Genomic DNA, 17,987 nt, shown 5'->3' with positions numbered 1-17,987 from the left:
CCCTCAAAATCCAAAATTTCATCGTTTAGACCCAGTTTTCATTTTTTTTAATTTTTCATATTCTCAGAAAAATCCGAAAAAAAATGGCATTAGTTTTATTTGATTTTTAGAATTTTTTTGGTGCTATTTTTATATTTTTATGATTTTATTTGACAGGTTTTCAGCATTTTTTACTTAGTTTTTTTGTTGTTTTTAAAAGCAAAACTTAAAACTGCTGAAATGTGAGAGAGTCTGATGGCTGATTATACATAAGAATTGCCCGGATTATAAAATCCGAAATAGTAAACATGAATCCGGATTTTAAAATCCGGAATGCACAAGGGCATTTTTGGAAATTTTACAGAGCGCGGGAGAAGGCCATAGGATGGGAAAAGTAATTCCCTTCTCTTTTTATATAGGGTTGGTACGAGCTATGTATAGTTTGACTACAAGATAGAGAGAGTTTAAGATAAAGATATAATTCTGAACCATTGTTTTACACTATCATCTAGCATATATAGTTCTAACATAAAAACTGTTAATATCTCTTCGAATCTTTTTTTTTTAGGAGTCCCGTTGAATCTTAATGATACAACAATATATGATTATATCATAGCATGTGTTCAGAAGGATTAAGATTTTAATGGTATACAATTAGACCATATTCATGATAGGATATGTCCAATTAACGGGTTCCAGCAGGTTGGAAAATACTTTGACAAAATACTTTGGCTCTTATTTTTGTGTTGTATGTTAAGAATTATGACTTCAGGATAAGAAAAGAGAAAGAAGGCTCAAATTAGTTCTTGTTTCCTTTTCATTTCTTCTCAGCATGCGAGGGTTGTGGTCAGAGAACAAAAAAAATTGGCCGAAAAGTCTTCTTCCTAATGGAAATGTGGCCGTTAAAGGGCTATTTAGATGCAGTTTCAATGTGATTCACGGCCGTGAATAACGCAAGTGCTGAAAGCAGATAACCTGCAGAAAGCGTTGCACCAGAGGTCGTTCCCACTCTACAATTCCACGATTACATCACTATTAACAACATTGCTTTATAAGAAAATAAGATTAATAGAGATAATGTTGTACAATACTTCATGATTATACTAATAGTTAGGTAAATCACTAGTACTTCTAGTACAACCCAGGCGTACCGACATTATTAATAATCTCTGTCAATGAATATTTTTCATCAACATTAAACTCCAAATAAGAATTTTGCCAATGGAATAAACTTCAGACGTAACAATCGTTAACACAACACAAGTATCAGAATCATTAACACAACACAAATCAACAGTGCTAAAGGAAATCTAACCAAAATATGAAAACTAAAATGACATTGTGAAGTTGGACAATTTTATATCAAGTTCAAAGCAAGATCAGCAAAGATACAACACAATTGTTGGAAAACCAAAAGCCAAGTAATTAAGTAGTACAGAATGGTATAAATAAACTTCACCGCATTGCAGCTATGTAAGCTCAACTCAGCATACAGTCTTGAGTAAAAAACATTACATTTATTAGGAATCTTGAAGAGTTCAAATACAGTAATCTAAATCCTCGACTGCTTGGCAAGCTTGAACCATTCAGTATGGTACGACCCCTCAATATCAACCCTTTCATATGTATGAGCACCGAAGTAGTCTCGTTGAGCTTGCACCAAATTAGCCGGCAACCTTTCCCTTCTATAACTGTCAAAATATGCAAGACTAGCAGACATACCTGGGAGGCTGATACCTGAATTGACAGCAAGGGAAACAACTCTCCTCCATGCGGTTTGGCGTTCAATTATTTCCTTTGCGAACTCTGGATCCACAAGAAGGTTTGCGAGATTAGGGTTTCTGTCGTACGCCTGCTTGATTCTGTCCAAGAATATAGCTCTAATGATGCAACCTCCTTTCCAAATACGGGCAAGTTCACCCAATGCCAAATCCCAACCCTTTTCAGCACTCTTTGCACGGATCAGATTCATCCCTTGTGCGTAACTACAAATCTTGGCTGCATAAAGAGCCTTCCTAACATCATCAATCAACTGCTTCTTGTCTACTTGTTGGTCGGTCAAGATATCGCCAAAGCCACCTGATTTAAAGACCTTTGCAGCTTCAACTCTTTCATCCTTCAACCCACTAAGGAACCTAGCATCCAATGAAGCTTCAATGGTGGGAGCAGGAACTGATAATTCAGCTGCTTGCTGAACAGTCCACTTACCGGTACCCTTCATGCCAGTTTTGTCAAGAACCTTGTCAACAAGATATCCATCACCCTTATCATCCTTAATTCCGAAAATATCTGCAGTGATTTCAATCAGGAAACTCAAAAGTTCTCCCTTGTTCCATTCAGTAAATGCACTTTGTAGCTCCTCATTTGTTAACTTTCCAACTGACTTCAACACATCGTAAGCCTCAGCAATCAGCTGCATGTCACCGTATTCAATTCCATTATGGATCATCTTCACAAAATTACCAGATCCACCTTTACCGATATATGTCACACAAGGGCCACTGTCAGGAACTTGAGCAGCCACCTTGAGAAGAATATCTTCTATGTATTTGTAAGCTTCAAACGAACCACCAGGCATCATAGAAGGACCACGTCGAGCACCCTCCTCACCACCTGAAACTCCCATTCCAAGGTAGAGAAGACCCAATTCGGCTACCTCTTTCTCTCGTCTCTCAGTGTTCTCGTACCATTCATTACCGCCATCAATTATACAATCACCTTTTTCAAGGTACGCAGATAGGGTTTTGATGGTCTGATCAACAGGTGCACCGGCCTTAACAAGCATTATAATCACCCTTGGTTTTTGAATGGAATTAACAAAGGCTTCAGGGTCATGGAAGCCATAGAGTGGAAGATTTCCCTCCTGTTTCGCTCGTTCCACAGTTTCGTCAACCTTTGATGTTGTTCTATTATAAACAGAAATTGGGAATCCTTTGTCGGCAATATTGAGTGCGAGATTCTGGCCCATAACAGCCAATCCGGCAAGGCCTATTCTTGTAAGTGGTGGAGCCATAATGTATTTCCTGTTCAATGATTGATATGTTTACAAGAACAAATGAATTCGGATTCAAGCGAAAAAAAATGCCATAAATTAAAACGACATTAGACAATTAGAACATAATCCAATAATAAAGAATGCAATTGCTTGAACAATCAATATATCTGAACATATTCCAATAATAAAGAATGCAAGGGAGAAAAGTGTTTTTTAATTCCAAGATATATAGACATAAAAGGTATTAAGATTCCCTAATTGTACCCTAAAAAAGAGTGATTAACAAAATGATCCCATGCTCATCATAGTACAGAGACATTAGAGCACCTTCATTTGCCTTACTCAGCAAAAAAGAGATAAGATAAATACATCTTCATTAGTTCAAAAAGATTGGAATTAACTATTAAACCTGCACAAATATCAAACAGGCAGCATGCTTTCCTAAATTTTCACAGATCAAGCAACGGCTACCATGGCCTCGACAAAAACTCAAAAAATGTAAAAAAAAAAAAATATACTGCAGTCCAATAGTAGAATTACAATCCAAAACAACATTTAGGCACCTAAAAGTACAGCAACACAGCCAAGTTTAACAAGATCTAACACTCCGTTTTATAAAAAATAAAAAAAGAGTTTAATCAGCATACACGATGAGTGCAAAAAACCTTTACACAGAACCAATCACATCTCACCATATATATAATATAACTATAGAGATATTTCATGAATTCATGTAGTAAAGTCACATAATAATGAGATGTAATTAGATGCATGTGTAAGACTTTTTCACACTGATAGAGCATAAATCAACTAAATTCAAATAAAAACGATGTTGCTGCACAGACAGAGTATAAACCAACAAATGAGAACAGTGTTTCCAATGAAACAAACTCATCCAAGTACAAATTAAGGGTTTCATATGAAATGGTTTAACAAACTCAAGGGAAATGAATATGAGTTCTGTTTTGACTCTTTGAGGCACATATATCCGTTTCTCATTGTTTTTGTTGAACCGACACTGATCAGGTTACTGTCTTAGCTGTGAGAACAAAGATAACTCAAGGTAAATTTCCGAGGATTGTTGTTAGAGTTTTAGACAATTTTCAAGTATCAATCCACAATGGACCACCAATCATGTGTGTGAATTTAGAAGTAAAATAAATAACATATACTTCTAATGATATGACAGTTGTGATTGATTGACAATGTAAAAGCAAGATCGTTAAATTGGTATACCCTGTTAGTGTAAATAAATTTTACACATACATCTAACTTCCTTTCACCAAACAGGTAAGAGTTTAATTTTCATACATTATCAGTGTAAAAGCTTTACACAGTCACCTTATCACAAGGAATCATGTGTGACTTTTGAAGTAATTAAAATAAAAATCAAATATTTCTAATGATATGACAGTTGTGATTGATCAGATGCATGTGTAAAACTTTAGTACACAGAAATTAAATCCAAATAAAAATTACACGGATGACAGAACAGTGTAACCACAGAATTCAAATCAGAATCATTTAAATCAAACTGATCAAAGTAAAAAATTAAGGGTTTAATTCAAATTTCAAACACTAAAAAAACAATCAATTAATGGAGAAAAACCCAGATCAGAAATCACTAAGAAGATCAGTAATCATAACAAAAATCACCGTAATAATAACAAGAATAACCTAATCAAATGAAGTTCATATGAAAGTGGATCGAAAAGGAAAGCAAAATGAAAAGACAAACCTGAAAATTGAAGAAGAGATTAGGTGAAAAACGAGGACAGTGAGTGAATGAAATTGAGAAAAGTGGGTGTGTATATAAATTATAGAGTGTGAATAAAAAAAGCGAGAAAGTTTACCAATTGAAATGAGAAATGAATATTAAATTGGGAGTTGAAATGAAAATTGAAATTCAATGGTCGACGATGGCTAACAAGACCACCAACCACCAATCTTTTCAGACACAGATAAATGAATCAATTTTGGTATCTATAATATTCTCTGATTCTGTCATAATAGTACTCCCTCCGGTCCTTATTATAAGGAAAAATTGACTTTTTAGGTTCATAGAATAATTAATGTATCTTTATTGTAAATATAGACTAGATACATCACTTGTACAATGAACAAAAAAATTAATTGTTTCTTATAATAAGGACCGGAGGGAGTAGTTTTTAATTTATTGTAATAAAATATAAATTAATAATTTTTTATATTTTTTACTATCTACGTCCCGAATTAATTGAGCTCTTGGTTCATTTCACACTTATTAAGAAAAATGTATAAATAAAGGGGAAAGTGGAATATATTGAATTGCGAATGATGAAAGTAGTATTAATTAGAGTTATAAAGGGGGAAAAGTGAAATATATTGAATTGGGAATAATGAAAGTAGTATTGAAAATTGAAATGGCTAAGTTATTTTAGAACACTTTTTTTAGTAAATGACTCAGTTAATCCGGGACGGAGGGAGTAGTTATTAATTTTGTTTGGTATTTTGACAATTTTCGTAAATTGTGTACAGTTAAAACTCTATAAATTAATAATGTCAGGACCGGAGAAATTTATTAATTTAGAGAGTTATTAATTTATCGATAAATTAATAATTATTAATTTAAAGAGTTTTTAAGTAATTATACTGTACATACCAAACAAAAAGGTAAATCATTCTATGCCTCTTAGAATTACGTTGCAGCGAACCTTGGGACTCAACGTAAATTAGTAACTACTGCGTTCATATGCATTGGAAATCAATAATGACTTTTGAAGTACAGTAAATGTAAACAAGAGGAACAAATGTGTTCAATGTATTCTTAATATATTTTTTTCAGTTTCTATGAATTATTAATTTATGATTTTCTTGGGACCAAAAATTATAAAGGGATCTCCCGAAAAATTATTATCTTATTATTTTATCGAGTTTGTCAATTTTTTACATTGGCCCAAGTCGGGACCGGACAAATTTATTATTTTAGAGAGTTTATTAATTTACCGAGTATTAAATTAAAGAGTTTCTACTGTATTTTGGTATTTATATTTTATTAGTTATTAATTTGTTTGGTATTTTGACAAATTTAGTAAATTGTGTATTTTGGTATTTTGGTAAAATTGGGGTGAGAGATAAATTTAGAAATCTTTAATGGAATTTTTAATGGATATTGATTAAAATGACAATAAAATTGTTACTAAGTTCATCTAAGTATATTTTTATTTTTTTAATTGACAATAATTTAATATATAACTACAAAAAAAAAAGTCATTTTTCTCTAATTAAATTATTTGCATACACAAAAATTAGTTTTGACACACCTTGTGCTACAGAGAATGTTTGTTGGTTTTAATTTAATTTCATTTTGTTTTGTTAAAAAAAAATCTTCGTCCTTAAATATAAACGCATTTTGAGAAATAAATAAATAAATAATTCCCTTTTATAAGATCTTTTGATTTTTTCAACAACATGGACTATTTATTTTTCAACATACATTTATTTATTTTATGGATCATGCTAACATTTGTTCTTAGAATACATATGTTAAGGATTTTACAATTAACATGTATATGATCTCTCAAAAAAAAATGTATATGTTGAGAAAAAATAATTTTTAACTTTAAAAAAATAAATTAACACAATTCTCAATACATAGTTTTTATATTTTTTATATTAATATGTGCTCTTATGATATTAGCATTTTCTATATCTTATATCTCAAATGATAAAATTGTTACAACAATAGTAATTAAAAAAATTAATTTAATGCTACTATTAACTTTTTTAATTTTGGATTTAGCTAAAAAATCTTAAATTAAGAACGAATTATTATTTGTATCAAAAAAGATGAAAAAAAAATGTATTATTTTCTATATCTTATATCTCAAATGATAAAATTATTACAACAATAGTAATTAAAAAAATTAATTTAATGCTACTATTAACTTTTTTAATTTTGGATTTAGCTAAAAAATCTTAAATTAAGAACGAATTATTATTTGTATCAAAAAAGATGAAAAAAAAAATGTATTATTGTTGTCGTAGGCGCAGCATGTGTAATATGTTGTTGCTGTTGGAGGCTTGTTACATGTGGGTCAAAATTTTCCAACTTCCGTGAGTGGGTTAGGTGGAACAACTCCGATGAATCATAGCCGTTGATTCTACAATCGATATCTTAACTTCGTTGAATCGTGGGTCAAAGTCAGGCCCAATATATTACTTTCAGAGGCCCATTTTAGTTTGTAAATTTTAGAAAATTGCTCTTTTGGTAGCTGAGTATGCTCTAAAGCATCCTAAACTGACGAAAATACATCCAACAATAGTTAACTATTGTTTTTTTTATTTATGTTAGTTAATTGTCATTGTTGCAACGGTAGTTATCTACCATTTCCATAGAGAAAACACATTTCATGCAAAGATGAGATAGTTCTTCTGATCAAAATTGGACAAGATCACTCAACCCATGCAAGACGACAACAAGAACATACATTGAACATGATTCAACAACTTAAAACATATAATAAAACACAACATAATAAGTCATAGATCACTCAGCCTAACTTCTTCATCTGATTCATCCATGCAAGCTTTGATTTCTTCGTAGGTCATGGTCTGAATCAAACTTTCCCGAATATCTTTGAAAGATCTGACCAAAGAATAGTCAAACTCAATTGATCCTTTAGAAATGTACTGACCAAATATGGAGAATGTTGTTCTCATCTTATCGTCATTTTTGAGCTTCATCTAGGTGAACTAGGTGGTTCACTATGAAGCGGTCAATGAATCGTAATACTCAACACTCTTCACACTTTGTGTGCATTTGTGGTTGAGTCGATGATTGATTTGATCCAACTAATCATTCAACCTAGATAGTGTGACATCAATTCGGACCCTAAACATATTGGATTTTCCCCTGTTGTAGTAAATTGTGATTAACTTGGTGTTCATATCCTCTTGATAAGTGTGCATGGTCTTTGATGTGTTCTATAACAAATGAACCAAACACACCAATTTATATAAGTTTTCGTGCGTCTGGACCACAAAAACTGTTGGTGCAACCTGATTCAAACAAAAAAAAACTTTGCAATGGTAGTTAACTACCGCTCCCGGCTACAACAGTAAAGTGCCACTCGAAGAATGAAAGTTAACAATTAGTTGCAGAGGCAAAAATCCACGGTGTGAAAAGAATAGGTGCAATTCTAGGAATGAAAGTGTCGCTCTAGGAATGAGTAACTGTTTAATTGTGATAAAAGATTAACAGACTTTAAAAATCCTCATAGGATATTAGACCACTTAAGGAATTGAAGATCCCTAACCATTGAAGAGAGCTCTGAGTCAAGGAATTGATCAGAGATACATTGTTAATCATCGTAAAACTAGAAGAACATTACAAAAGATAAGTGCACTTTACCAAACAGTGATAACAAGAGGATTCGACAAACCTGGTCTGGTTTTTCATATTATTTTCACAACATTTTTACAAGCTTTATAATTATTTTATACAAATCAACCAACTGCATAGGGCAACCCCCAATTTTACACATCTTAATTCATAACAAATATTATTCAATTGAAGTTAACACAGTTCTCGTGGATATAAACATTTTATTGTTTCGATGGTTTTTGGTACACTTATTAAAAGTCTATCACCGAACATGAGAGGATGTTTTGAGAGAAACTCAAGTCTCGCATCAGATATCAGATAGATATAACTCTTCATAAGTTACACCCAATTTCAAGAGGGTAAAAAAAAATTGCGTATTAAGATCAAGATGGGGTAGCGTAAGTCTAAAATTATGCAACATGTGAATTGTCTAAAATTAAGAAAAAAAGTTGTGCCCTAAAAATACAAAATAATTGTCAATTTGATTATATTTTTCACCTTTTTAAAGTGAAAATCAATTGCCTAAAACATAAGAAAGTGAAAACCAATTAGAAATGGAGGCAATATATATGCAATTGACTTTATTGTGAGAGTCGTATAATTAACAGAATCCAAAGACTGTAATGTTCACACTTTCTTTACCATGTGAAACTGAAGAAGGATGAGTTTATACATGTTAACTTTCATTAGGGGCATATTGTTCTATAGTTTCTTTGGTTTTGTACTTTTTTGCCTTTGACTTTTGCATGTATTTTGATAGTGAAAGGAAAGGGAAAAGGTGTACTTTCGAGTAGTACCAACTCCAGAATTAAAGGAAAGAAGAAATATTTGATTAATTTTTCATTGTTCTCATTTATTACAGCATAAAGGCTTTATAGAGTAAAAACCTATCCTAGACTAACAGATCTTTGACACATGTCAAAGGATCCTTCAATTACAAATAACAAACTCTTTCTAGGAGCCTAAAGAAAAACAATGATAATTTGATTACTTAATGACAGTTGTGACTCCCACATAGTCACGTGACCACACTAGAGGCCTTTTGTCTCTTTTAGGCCTAGTAATTTCACTTCCATTCTCATTACTCAGTCCTGACTTCCCCTTTTGTTCCTTTTTTGTCTGCACCCCCATAGCATTGCCTACCCCATCAAGTTCAATCTTGTCCTCAAGATTGCAGTGAGGGTATGATTCTAACAACTCCTTCCAGTTTTCCCAAGTGTCTTCAGCAGCAGACAGCCCTTCCCAGTGAACCAGAACCTGCAGAGTATTTCCTTTTGCTGTACGTAGTGTGCGCTGTCCCAAAAGCTTAGCAGGGTGGAGGGGAACCAAGGTGCCCGTGACTGATTCATCAATGGAGGGCATTTGCGAAGGCGGTGTACCAAAGAATGGTTTGAGTTTCGAAATGTGAAACACTGGATGAATGCGTGCTTCTGCAGGGAGGAGCAGTTAATACGCCACCTGCCCAATGCGCCTGACAATTTAATAAGGACCAAAATAGCGTTTGGCGAATTTTGAGTAGTATGCCCCTCGGACAGTGTATTGCCTATAAGGCTGAAGACGTAGCCATACCCAGCTCCCAACCTCTAATTCCTTGTCCAACCTGCCACTGTTGGCTTGGGAACGCATCCTTGACTGAGCTTTTTCCAGATTCATCTTAAGAACAGCCAACACCTGATGACGATGAGTGAGGGCTTCATCCAAAGTGGCCATTGCAGTAGAGCCAGACACATAAGCTCTTATGTTGGGTGGGGGCCTTCCCTAAAGAGCTTCAAACGGGGTCATTTTGATAGCTGACTGATAGGAAGAATTGTACCAAAGTTTAGCCAATGGAAGCATAGTAACCCATAGTTTGGGGGTATCACTTACAAAGCAGCGAAGGAATGTTTGTAAGATTTTGTTCGTCACTTCTGTTTGACCGTCGGACTGTGGATGATATGCGCTAGAGAAACAAAGCGTAGTGCCATTGAGCTTGAACAGTTCCTGCCGAAAACGGCTCACAAAAATGTGATCCCTGTAAACGGTAAATTTCGGACATGAACACCGGAGCCAAGGTGACAACAGAAAAGTGAGCAGGTAAGGCTACAAAGTGGGCATACTTTGTTAGACGATCAACTATGACCCATATAGTGGACTTCCCATGAGTGAGAGGGAGATTGGTGATAAAATCCATAGCAATATCCTCCCAGACTTGCGAGGGAATTGGCAGTGGGTTCAGCAAACCATAAGGTCGTTGTGTGGAGTATTTGTGTTGTTGGCAAACTGAGCATTCCCGTACCCAATTCTTGACATCCTGGGTCATATGGGGCCATGAAAAAGCAGCAGACAGGCGTGCTGGAGTAGCTTTTATTCCTGAGTGACCACCTATTGGTGATGTGGGGAATTCAGGCAGCAACTGAGGGCGCAAAAGTGTTTCAGCAGGGATAAACAGATGCCCTTTATATAGAAGCAAACCTTGCTGGAAGTCGAATGGTGAATCAGCAACAGGTGAAGCAAATTTGCGTGCCAATTCTTGGCCAATCACATCGGAGTTGTAAAAAACTCGTAATTGTTCCAACAATAGTGGTTGGTTACTAGAAATTGAGCCAAATGATGAAACCAGAGGTGTTTCCACCCGTGACAGAGCGTCAGCCACTACATTAGTACTGCCAGGCGTATACACAATCTCATAGTCAAACCCCGACAATTTTGTGAGGCATTTGTGTTGTGCTGGTGTTTGAATCGTTTGTGTAAGTAATTCCTTCAAACTGCGGTGATCCGTGAAGATACGAAAATGACGACCCAAGAGATAATGACGCCATTTCTTTACAGCAGCAGTGACCGCAAACATTTCACACTCGTAAGCGGAAGCTGCGCACATCCGAGGGCAGAGTTTGAGGTTGAAAAAAGCAATGGGGTGCTTCTATTAGGACAGGACAGCGCCTACAACCGTGCCAGAAGCATCTATTGTAACATCGAAAGGTTGATTGAAATCAGGGATCCCCAACACAGGTAATGAACTCATAGCAGCCTTGAGGGCCTCAAATGCTCCTTGTGCATCATTAGACCAACAAAAGGAATTCTTTTTTAGCAATGAAGTCAAAGGCTCAGCTATTGTAGCATAGTGACGTACAAAACGCCGATAGAATCCCGTGAGTTCCAAGAAGCCACGTAGGGTGGTGAGATTATGCGGAGGCGGCCAGGACTGAATTGCATGCAACTTCTCCGGGTCAGCAGCTACTCTCAGCTCAGATATAATATGGCCAAAATATAAGATGCTCGACACCGCAAACTCACATTTGAAAAGTTTTGCAAATAATTGGTGTTGTTCCAAGATTTGCAGAACTTGCTGTAAGTGATCTAGATGTGTCTCCCATGATGGACTAAAGACCAAGATGTCATCAAAGAACACCAGCACTGACTTGCGTAAAAGATCCTCGAAAACATCATTCATAGTTGCTTGGAAGGTCGAGGGAGCATTAGATAATCCAAACGACATTACGAGGAACTCAAAGTGACCGTCCACCGTCCTAAATGTTGTTTTGAAACAATCTTCCAGTGATACTCTAACTTGATGATACCCCAAGCGCAAGTCCATCTTGGAGAAAACCTTGGCTCCATGGAGCTCATCTAGAAGTTCGTCAATCGTTGGGATTGGGAATCAATCTTTGGCGGTAATGGCATTAAGAGATCGATAATCCACACAAAAGCGCCACGATCCATCTTTTTTGCGAACTAGCAACACCGGTGAAGAGAAAGGGCTTGTGCTTGGTCGAATGATCCCATTCTCTAACATTTCCTGGATCATCTTAGTCATTATCTCCTTCTGAAATTGGGGATAACGATAGGGTCGAACATTGATCGGCTTGGCTTCGGTAAGAGGTGAATGTGATGATTAAGGGGACGGTTGGATGGTAAATTTTGAGGTGCGGCAAACATGGAGCTGAACTTTGTTATGATGGGGGAAATATCTGGGTGTTGTGGTGAGAGTGCAGGAGGCGCATCGATCTGAGATACCGAGAGGGTGTGGACAGATGCAATTGCGTCGGTGAATACAAAACGGCAATATTGGGAAAATGTAGACATGGTGGGATGATTGTTTGTGTTGCCTGTCAGTGTTATTGGCTGTTGATTATAGGTAAACTGAATAGATGGAATGGAATAATCCGATAAAAATGCACCAAGAGTTTGTAGCCACTGCACCCCTAGTACCAAATCAGCTCCATAAATAGGTAACATAAAAAATGGTATGTGAAATACCTGGTTGGACAAGTTCACTGGTACATCTGAACAAAATCCGTTGCAAGTTATGGACGAGCCGTTTCCTACTACCACAGAGAAAGGGGTAATTGCAACCATTGGTAAATTGAGAAATCCCACAGTCTTGGTTGCATGATGTTGTGTGAACTTCCTGAATCAATCAAAATCGTAACCTCTAATTCACCAACACGTCCCTGGACTCGAAGTGTACTAGGCGAAATTGAGGCCACGAGCGCGGCCTGAGACAACTGGAAATGCTTTGCTGACACTGGCGAAGATGTTTCCAGTGGCGAGGGTGGCAGTGGCGGGGTTGGAAGTAGCAACATTGAAGATTCGACCGCCATTATTGGGTCTGTATCTGCTTCCGGTGAACTCACTTCCTCTTCCGAATCATCCATGAGTAATAGAAAAAATTGTTTCTTAGCACAACGATGCCCTGTGTGGAACTTCTCATCACAGTAGAAACACAATCCTTTGGATCTGCGTTCAAGCTGTTCAGCTAGTGTGATACGCCGGACCGGAACGGATGGCGGTGCCCCGAGAACAGAGGGTTGAGGGTTGGGTTTGGGTAGAGAGGGTTTGTTGGGTCTGGTAAAAGGGTATTTGGTAGCTAGGTTTTTGGATTCGATCAATTTGGCCAGATCTATGGCTTGGGTAAGTGATGAGGGTTTGAGTATGGTGAGTTCATGGTGGATTTCCTTTTGGAGACCGGAGAGGAAACAATTGAGAAGGGAAGTTGGTGAGAGGTCGGTGACTCTGTTAGAGAGGGATTCAAATTGTTGTTGATATTCCATTACAGATCCAGTTTGGTGAAGCTTGTAGAGGGAGGCTTCATGGTTGGAAAAGGATGAAGGACCAAACCGCACCTCCAGGGCATGAAGGAACTCCGGCCAAGTAGTGAGGAGATGGTTAGAATGAAGCCATTTGAACCAACTCAGAGCTGGACCTTGAAGGAAGAACGGAATGAGGATGAGACGGCGAGCCGGTAGTGTGTCGGTGAGTTCAAAGTATGACTCCGCCTTGAAGATCCAGTCCATGGGATCTTTTCCGTCGAAGGGCGTAAGTGTAATTTTGGGTAATCGGAGTGTGTTTTGCGGGTCGGGTCGGTTAAAGGAGGAGCCGGTTTGAGAGTTGTTGTAGGTTTGGAGTTGTTCTTTGATGAGAAAGGGTAATTGGATTGTAAGAAGTTCTTGGAAATCGGTTTGTTGTTTGGCGACAAAAGCAATGCTTGTCTGTAATTCTTTAATTTGGGAGGGAACATCTTCTGCAATTTGTTCAGATTTGATGTCAGCGTGGGGGGCCATGGTACACAGTGAAAGCACCAAATGATAGTGAAATGATAGGGAAAAGGTGTACGTTCGAGCAGTACCAACTCCAGAATTAAATGAAAGAAGAAATATTTGATTAATTTTTCATTGTCCTCATTCATTACAACATAAAGGCTTTATAGAGTAAAAACCCTATCCTAGACTAACAGATCTTTGACACATGTCAAAGGATCCTTCAATTACAAATAACAAACTCTTTCTAGGAGCCTAAAGAAAAACAATGATAATTTGATTACTTAGTAACAGTTGTGACTCCCACATAGTCACGTGACCACACTTGAGGCCTTTTGTCTCTTTTGGGCCTAGTAATTTCACTTCCATTCTCATTACTCAGTCCTGACTTCCCCTTTTGTTCCTTTTCTGTCTGCACCCCATATCATATTTCAAAATCAGGGATTCAAAGTAGCAATTATGCTTGTGCAATAGTCCAATTGAAGGAACATGCTATGATGTCTATCATGCATTGCTAATGAATTAAAAAAGATAAATATTAATAATATTTTAAGTGGTTTATACTAAGGTAAATTATTTATTCAAATCAATTGTTTTGTTGGGAAGCAATAGGCATGCATATAGTGAGATAGAACATGCCATTTGATGCCCCAACAGAGATTATATGAAGCATATTTTGGTTGAAAAAGCAGAGGTGATGTTATCCAAATCTAAATGAAAAGTAAATTAGTTACAGCACAAGTTATTTTATTCGAATATTATTAGTCAAATTAGTTCTAAAAATAAACAATGAAAGGTCTAGTATATAATATTGCTTTCCTTCTTTTGGTAAAGAATTTTCTGTATATCCATCTCTATATATTATAGTGAACTAAAACACTCGTTTGTCCATTTTTTCTCGATAAAAATAATAAAAGTTACAAAATTTTATGTAATTATTTAAAAAAAATTAATGACACTAAAAAATAAAACAATTATTTGATTTGATGAAAGAAATAAAATTATAAATTAACTATTCTAAATGAAGAGTAAAATTGGAGAAAAAATAGGTACATCAAAACATCTTTATATAATTATATAAATCTAGCCGGTGCAAAGGACCCTATAGAACAAATTTTTGTGAAAGTTCAAAGAGCTTTAAATTGTAACCTAAACACCGAAGAGCTTTATAGAACCATTTAGATGTCAAAGATCTTAATTACGGTGGTTCCGATCAAAAAAATCTTTTTTACAACCGGTATACATCATCTACTTTTTCTCCTTATCTATTCTGATTTCTTTAGTTATTGGGATTCAATAAAGTCATGGATTACGTCTTTTTTAATTGTTCTCTAGATGGAAATCATGATAGTATTTTTAAATATTCAGAGGGTGACCAACAATTAATTAACAAGAAGGTTTATGAATTATTTATTTCAATTTCTATCTTAGCCATTTTAAAAGTTATTTTTTAGAAGAAATCATTATAACTTCAAAAACTACACCCATTTATAGAAAAATAGTAAAGTTAATGAGCTTAAACTTAAAACAAAGATACTCAAAACAAAACATGTTATTGCCTTTCATCGTTTCACCTCATAGAACTCAAAAAAACAGAAGAACTAAAAGATGAAAAATTGAAGAGTTATTAAAACTTGCTCTTATGACTCTTATCTTCAAATTTACCCTAACAAATCAACAGAACTTGTGATTTATTAGTTTGAAGAATCAGATTTAACATTTGGTGAAGTGATGCTAGGAACATCTTCAAGAGGACTCAAAGGAAGACAAGTACTATGTAACTGCATATCACACACCATTTGTCGAAGTTCTGAAGCTTGTTCTTTCAATTGAACATTCTCTTGGACAACTTTATCATGAGTCTCACAGAAATTGTTGAGCTTATCTAGTAATTGATGATTCTCATTCCTTAGCCAAACCACCTGTGACCAAAGCTCATCAAGCTGTTTTTGTTTCCTCATTCGTGACCGGCGTGCTGACTCTCGGTTCGATACCATTCTTCGATGTTTTCTTTCGTTGATTAGACCTAGGTTTTGTTCGTCCGCTTCGTCGGAAGTTGAGTTGCTGCTTATGCATGAGGATGGAGGACTGAAGTCTTGGAGGATTTGAAAAGGGTTTTGGTTAAAACCATATAGTTGGTTGGAGAGTTTTGGATGTTGAGGTGTTTGGATGGTGTTTTGGATCATGTTATAGTTACATGATGATGGATAGGGAGATGGATCTGAATATGGGAGTAAATAATTGAGTCCTGAATTAATCTCTTTGGTTTGCATGGTGGAATAATGAATATAAGATTATGAGGATTTGAAGCAAAAATTGTTGGGGTATAGAATTTAATTAGATTTGGAGATGGATGGAATATGAGTGGGACTAGTTAGTATATATAGGGAGGGAAAATGGTGAAATGGCCCTATGGAAAGTAACAAGACAAGATGTCAATGTAGAGTAGATCATTGCACCCATGTCATCTTTCTATAAGTGTAATTGATATTATGTTAGTATTATGTAACACTTACACATAAAAGAGGTGTTTGGTATCTGTCACATGTGATTACGCTTAATTACTTCTATTTTCATAACTTATTGTTGATGTATGTGTGTGTGTATGTGTGTACACTATTCATGTTTGTGCAAGTGTAGAATTACTTTGTTTGTGAGCGTATGTGTGTCCTATAGATTTAGACTCTTTCGACAATTTCAAAATGTCATTAATATCATATGTTTAGTGGACCAGAATCATCTTCATTTTTCAAAAGAAATAGATGACCATATTTGAAGGAAAAAAATGAATTTAAAATAATTTAAAATAAATTGAATGGTAAAAATTATTTAATATATTATTTACATTTTGTGTCATTTATTCTCTAAATGAATCCATCCAACTTGCCATTTTGGTATGTCAAAAATGATGGATTACTTTATTTTGCTTAGAAGAGATAGCTTTTAAGCTCAAAACTCTCTTTTGATCCGTTTTTAAAAAGTTATTGAAAAGCTAAATAGGCTAATCCAATCAAGCAAAATAAACATAGCTTCTTTAATCATGTACATATATAATAACATGCATTATGTGGGGTCATAGGTTCATTGAACAAGCTATATGGATGAATAACATGTTACACTACATACATGGATAAACCAACCCATCCACAACACAAGTGACACAAACGTGTGGGGGAGGCAACTTGGTTTAATGGATAATCATTTTTGGACAAAAAAATATGCTTACATCAGATAAACTTAGACAAAAGTAGTTCATGTAATGGGGAGTATAATAATTCAATTGGAAGACTGTTTAGGCTAAAGTAGGTGCAGGAGAAAAAAAATGGTGTTCGATAGAAGTCAATTTATTTTATATGAACATGCGTAGTGTGCTATTTCTAAGATGATTCTCTTTTAGATAATGGACCTGTTTACTTAAATGACATAAGCAAATTGGATGAAAAAAGAGATTGAAAAAGGGATGCTATTATCTCTGTTTCTAATTATAAACAGGTAGAATCAACATTTTTGCTTAGGCATTTTAGTAAAAATAAAATGTGTCAGTGTCTCTAAATGTAACTAATATTTCAAATTATTAGATATATTTATTATTATTTTTTAAATATACCCCTTATTATTATTATTATTATTATTATTATTATTATTATTATTATTATTATTATTATCATTATTATTATTATTATTATTATTATTATTATTATTATTATTATTATTATTATTATTATTATGGTATGGTTAATTTGTATTGGGAGATGAAAAATCATAACTGGACGCATCTATAAACCCTGCTACTTTTCTTAATATATTTGAAAATTACCAATATTTTGTTAGTCTAAGTGGAACTAGACTCAGATCTTTTTAGTAAGGTCTTGGATTCGAGTTTTGTGAATGAAAAAATGTGGTTGGGAGAGAGACTTTGCTAAAGATGGTTAGTCAGATTTTTCAACCGAAATTATTGGATATTTCGCAACAATAACATAGTTATAAAAAAAAATTCATGTGAAAATTAAGAAAGGGACTTATAAAAAGTCAACAACGTTAAAAAAATTTAAGGAAATTTTCGTGCTCTATTGTGATCTGATCCAACTTGAACGATTGGTCTCTGCAATTATATGTGAGGGTATACCTAATC

The 17,987-nt window shown here is 35.0% G+C and overlaps 2 protein-coding genes across 3 annotated transcripts; both read right to left on the bottom strand.

Moving 5' to 3' along the window:
• Positions 1-1,313: 1,313 nt before the first annotated feature.
• On the bottom strand, positions 1,314-4,931 carry LOC146904646 (6-phosphogluconate dehydrogenase family protein). Of its 2 annotated transcripts, none has more exons than XM_085724877.1 (2): positions 4,828-4,931; positions 1,314-3,002 (listed from the first exon to the last, which is right to left on the bottom strand). In XM_085724877.1, exon 2 carries the CDS (start codon positions 2,990-2,992, stop codon positions 1,532-1,534), a length of 1,461 nt encoding a protein of 486 aa, XP_085581003.1. In that variant the 5' UTR covers positions 2,993-3,002; positions 4,828-4,931; the 3' UTR covers positions 1,314-1,531. The 2 variants fall into 2 exon arrangements, with proteins under 2 accessions (XP_085581003.1, XP_085581002.1); XM_085724876.1 differs by lacking the exon at positions 4,828-4,931 and adding an exon at positions 4,713-4,757.
• Positions 4,932-15,389: 10,458 nt separating this feature from the next.
• LOC146904645 (basic leucine zipper 43-like) lies at positions 15,390-16,210 on the bottom strand. Its single transcript, XM_085725776.1, has one exon. The coding sequence runs from the start codon at positions 16,126-16,128 to the stop codon at positions 15,550-15,552; it is 579 nt and encodes a 192-aa protein (XP_085581902.1). The 5' UTR covers positions 16,129-16,210; the 3' UTR covers positions 15,390-15,549.
• Positions 16,211-17,987: the final 1,777 nt, after the last annotated feature.

This window comes from Medicago sativa, chromosome 7 (assembly GCF_051527215.1).
Source record: "Medicago sativa cultivar Bolivia chromosome 7, Bolivia_mono, whole genome shotgun sequence".
Lineage (NCBI taxonomy): Eukaryota > Viridiplantae > Streptophyta > Magnoliopsida > Fabales > Fabaceae > Medicago > Medicago sativa.
The sequence above is the reverse complement of the archived record's forward strand: the minus strand, read 5'-3'. Positions and strand labels throughout refer to the sequence as shown.

Coding starts and splice junctions, on each gene's coding strand:
- LOC146904646 (XM_085724877.1), bottom strand. CDS start 2,992: ATGGCTCCACCACTTACAAGAATAGGCCTTGCCGGATTGGCTGTTATG.
- LOC146904645 (XM_085725776.1), bottom strand. CDS start 16,128: ATGCAAACCAAAGAGATTAATTCAGGACTCAATTATTTACTCCCATAT.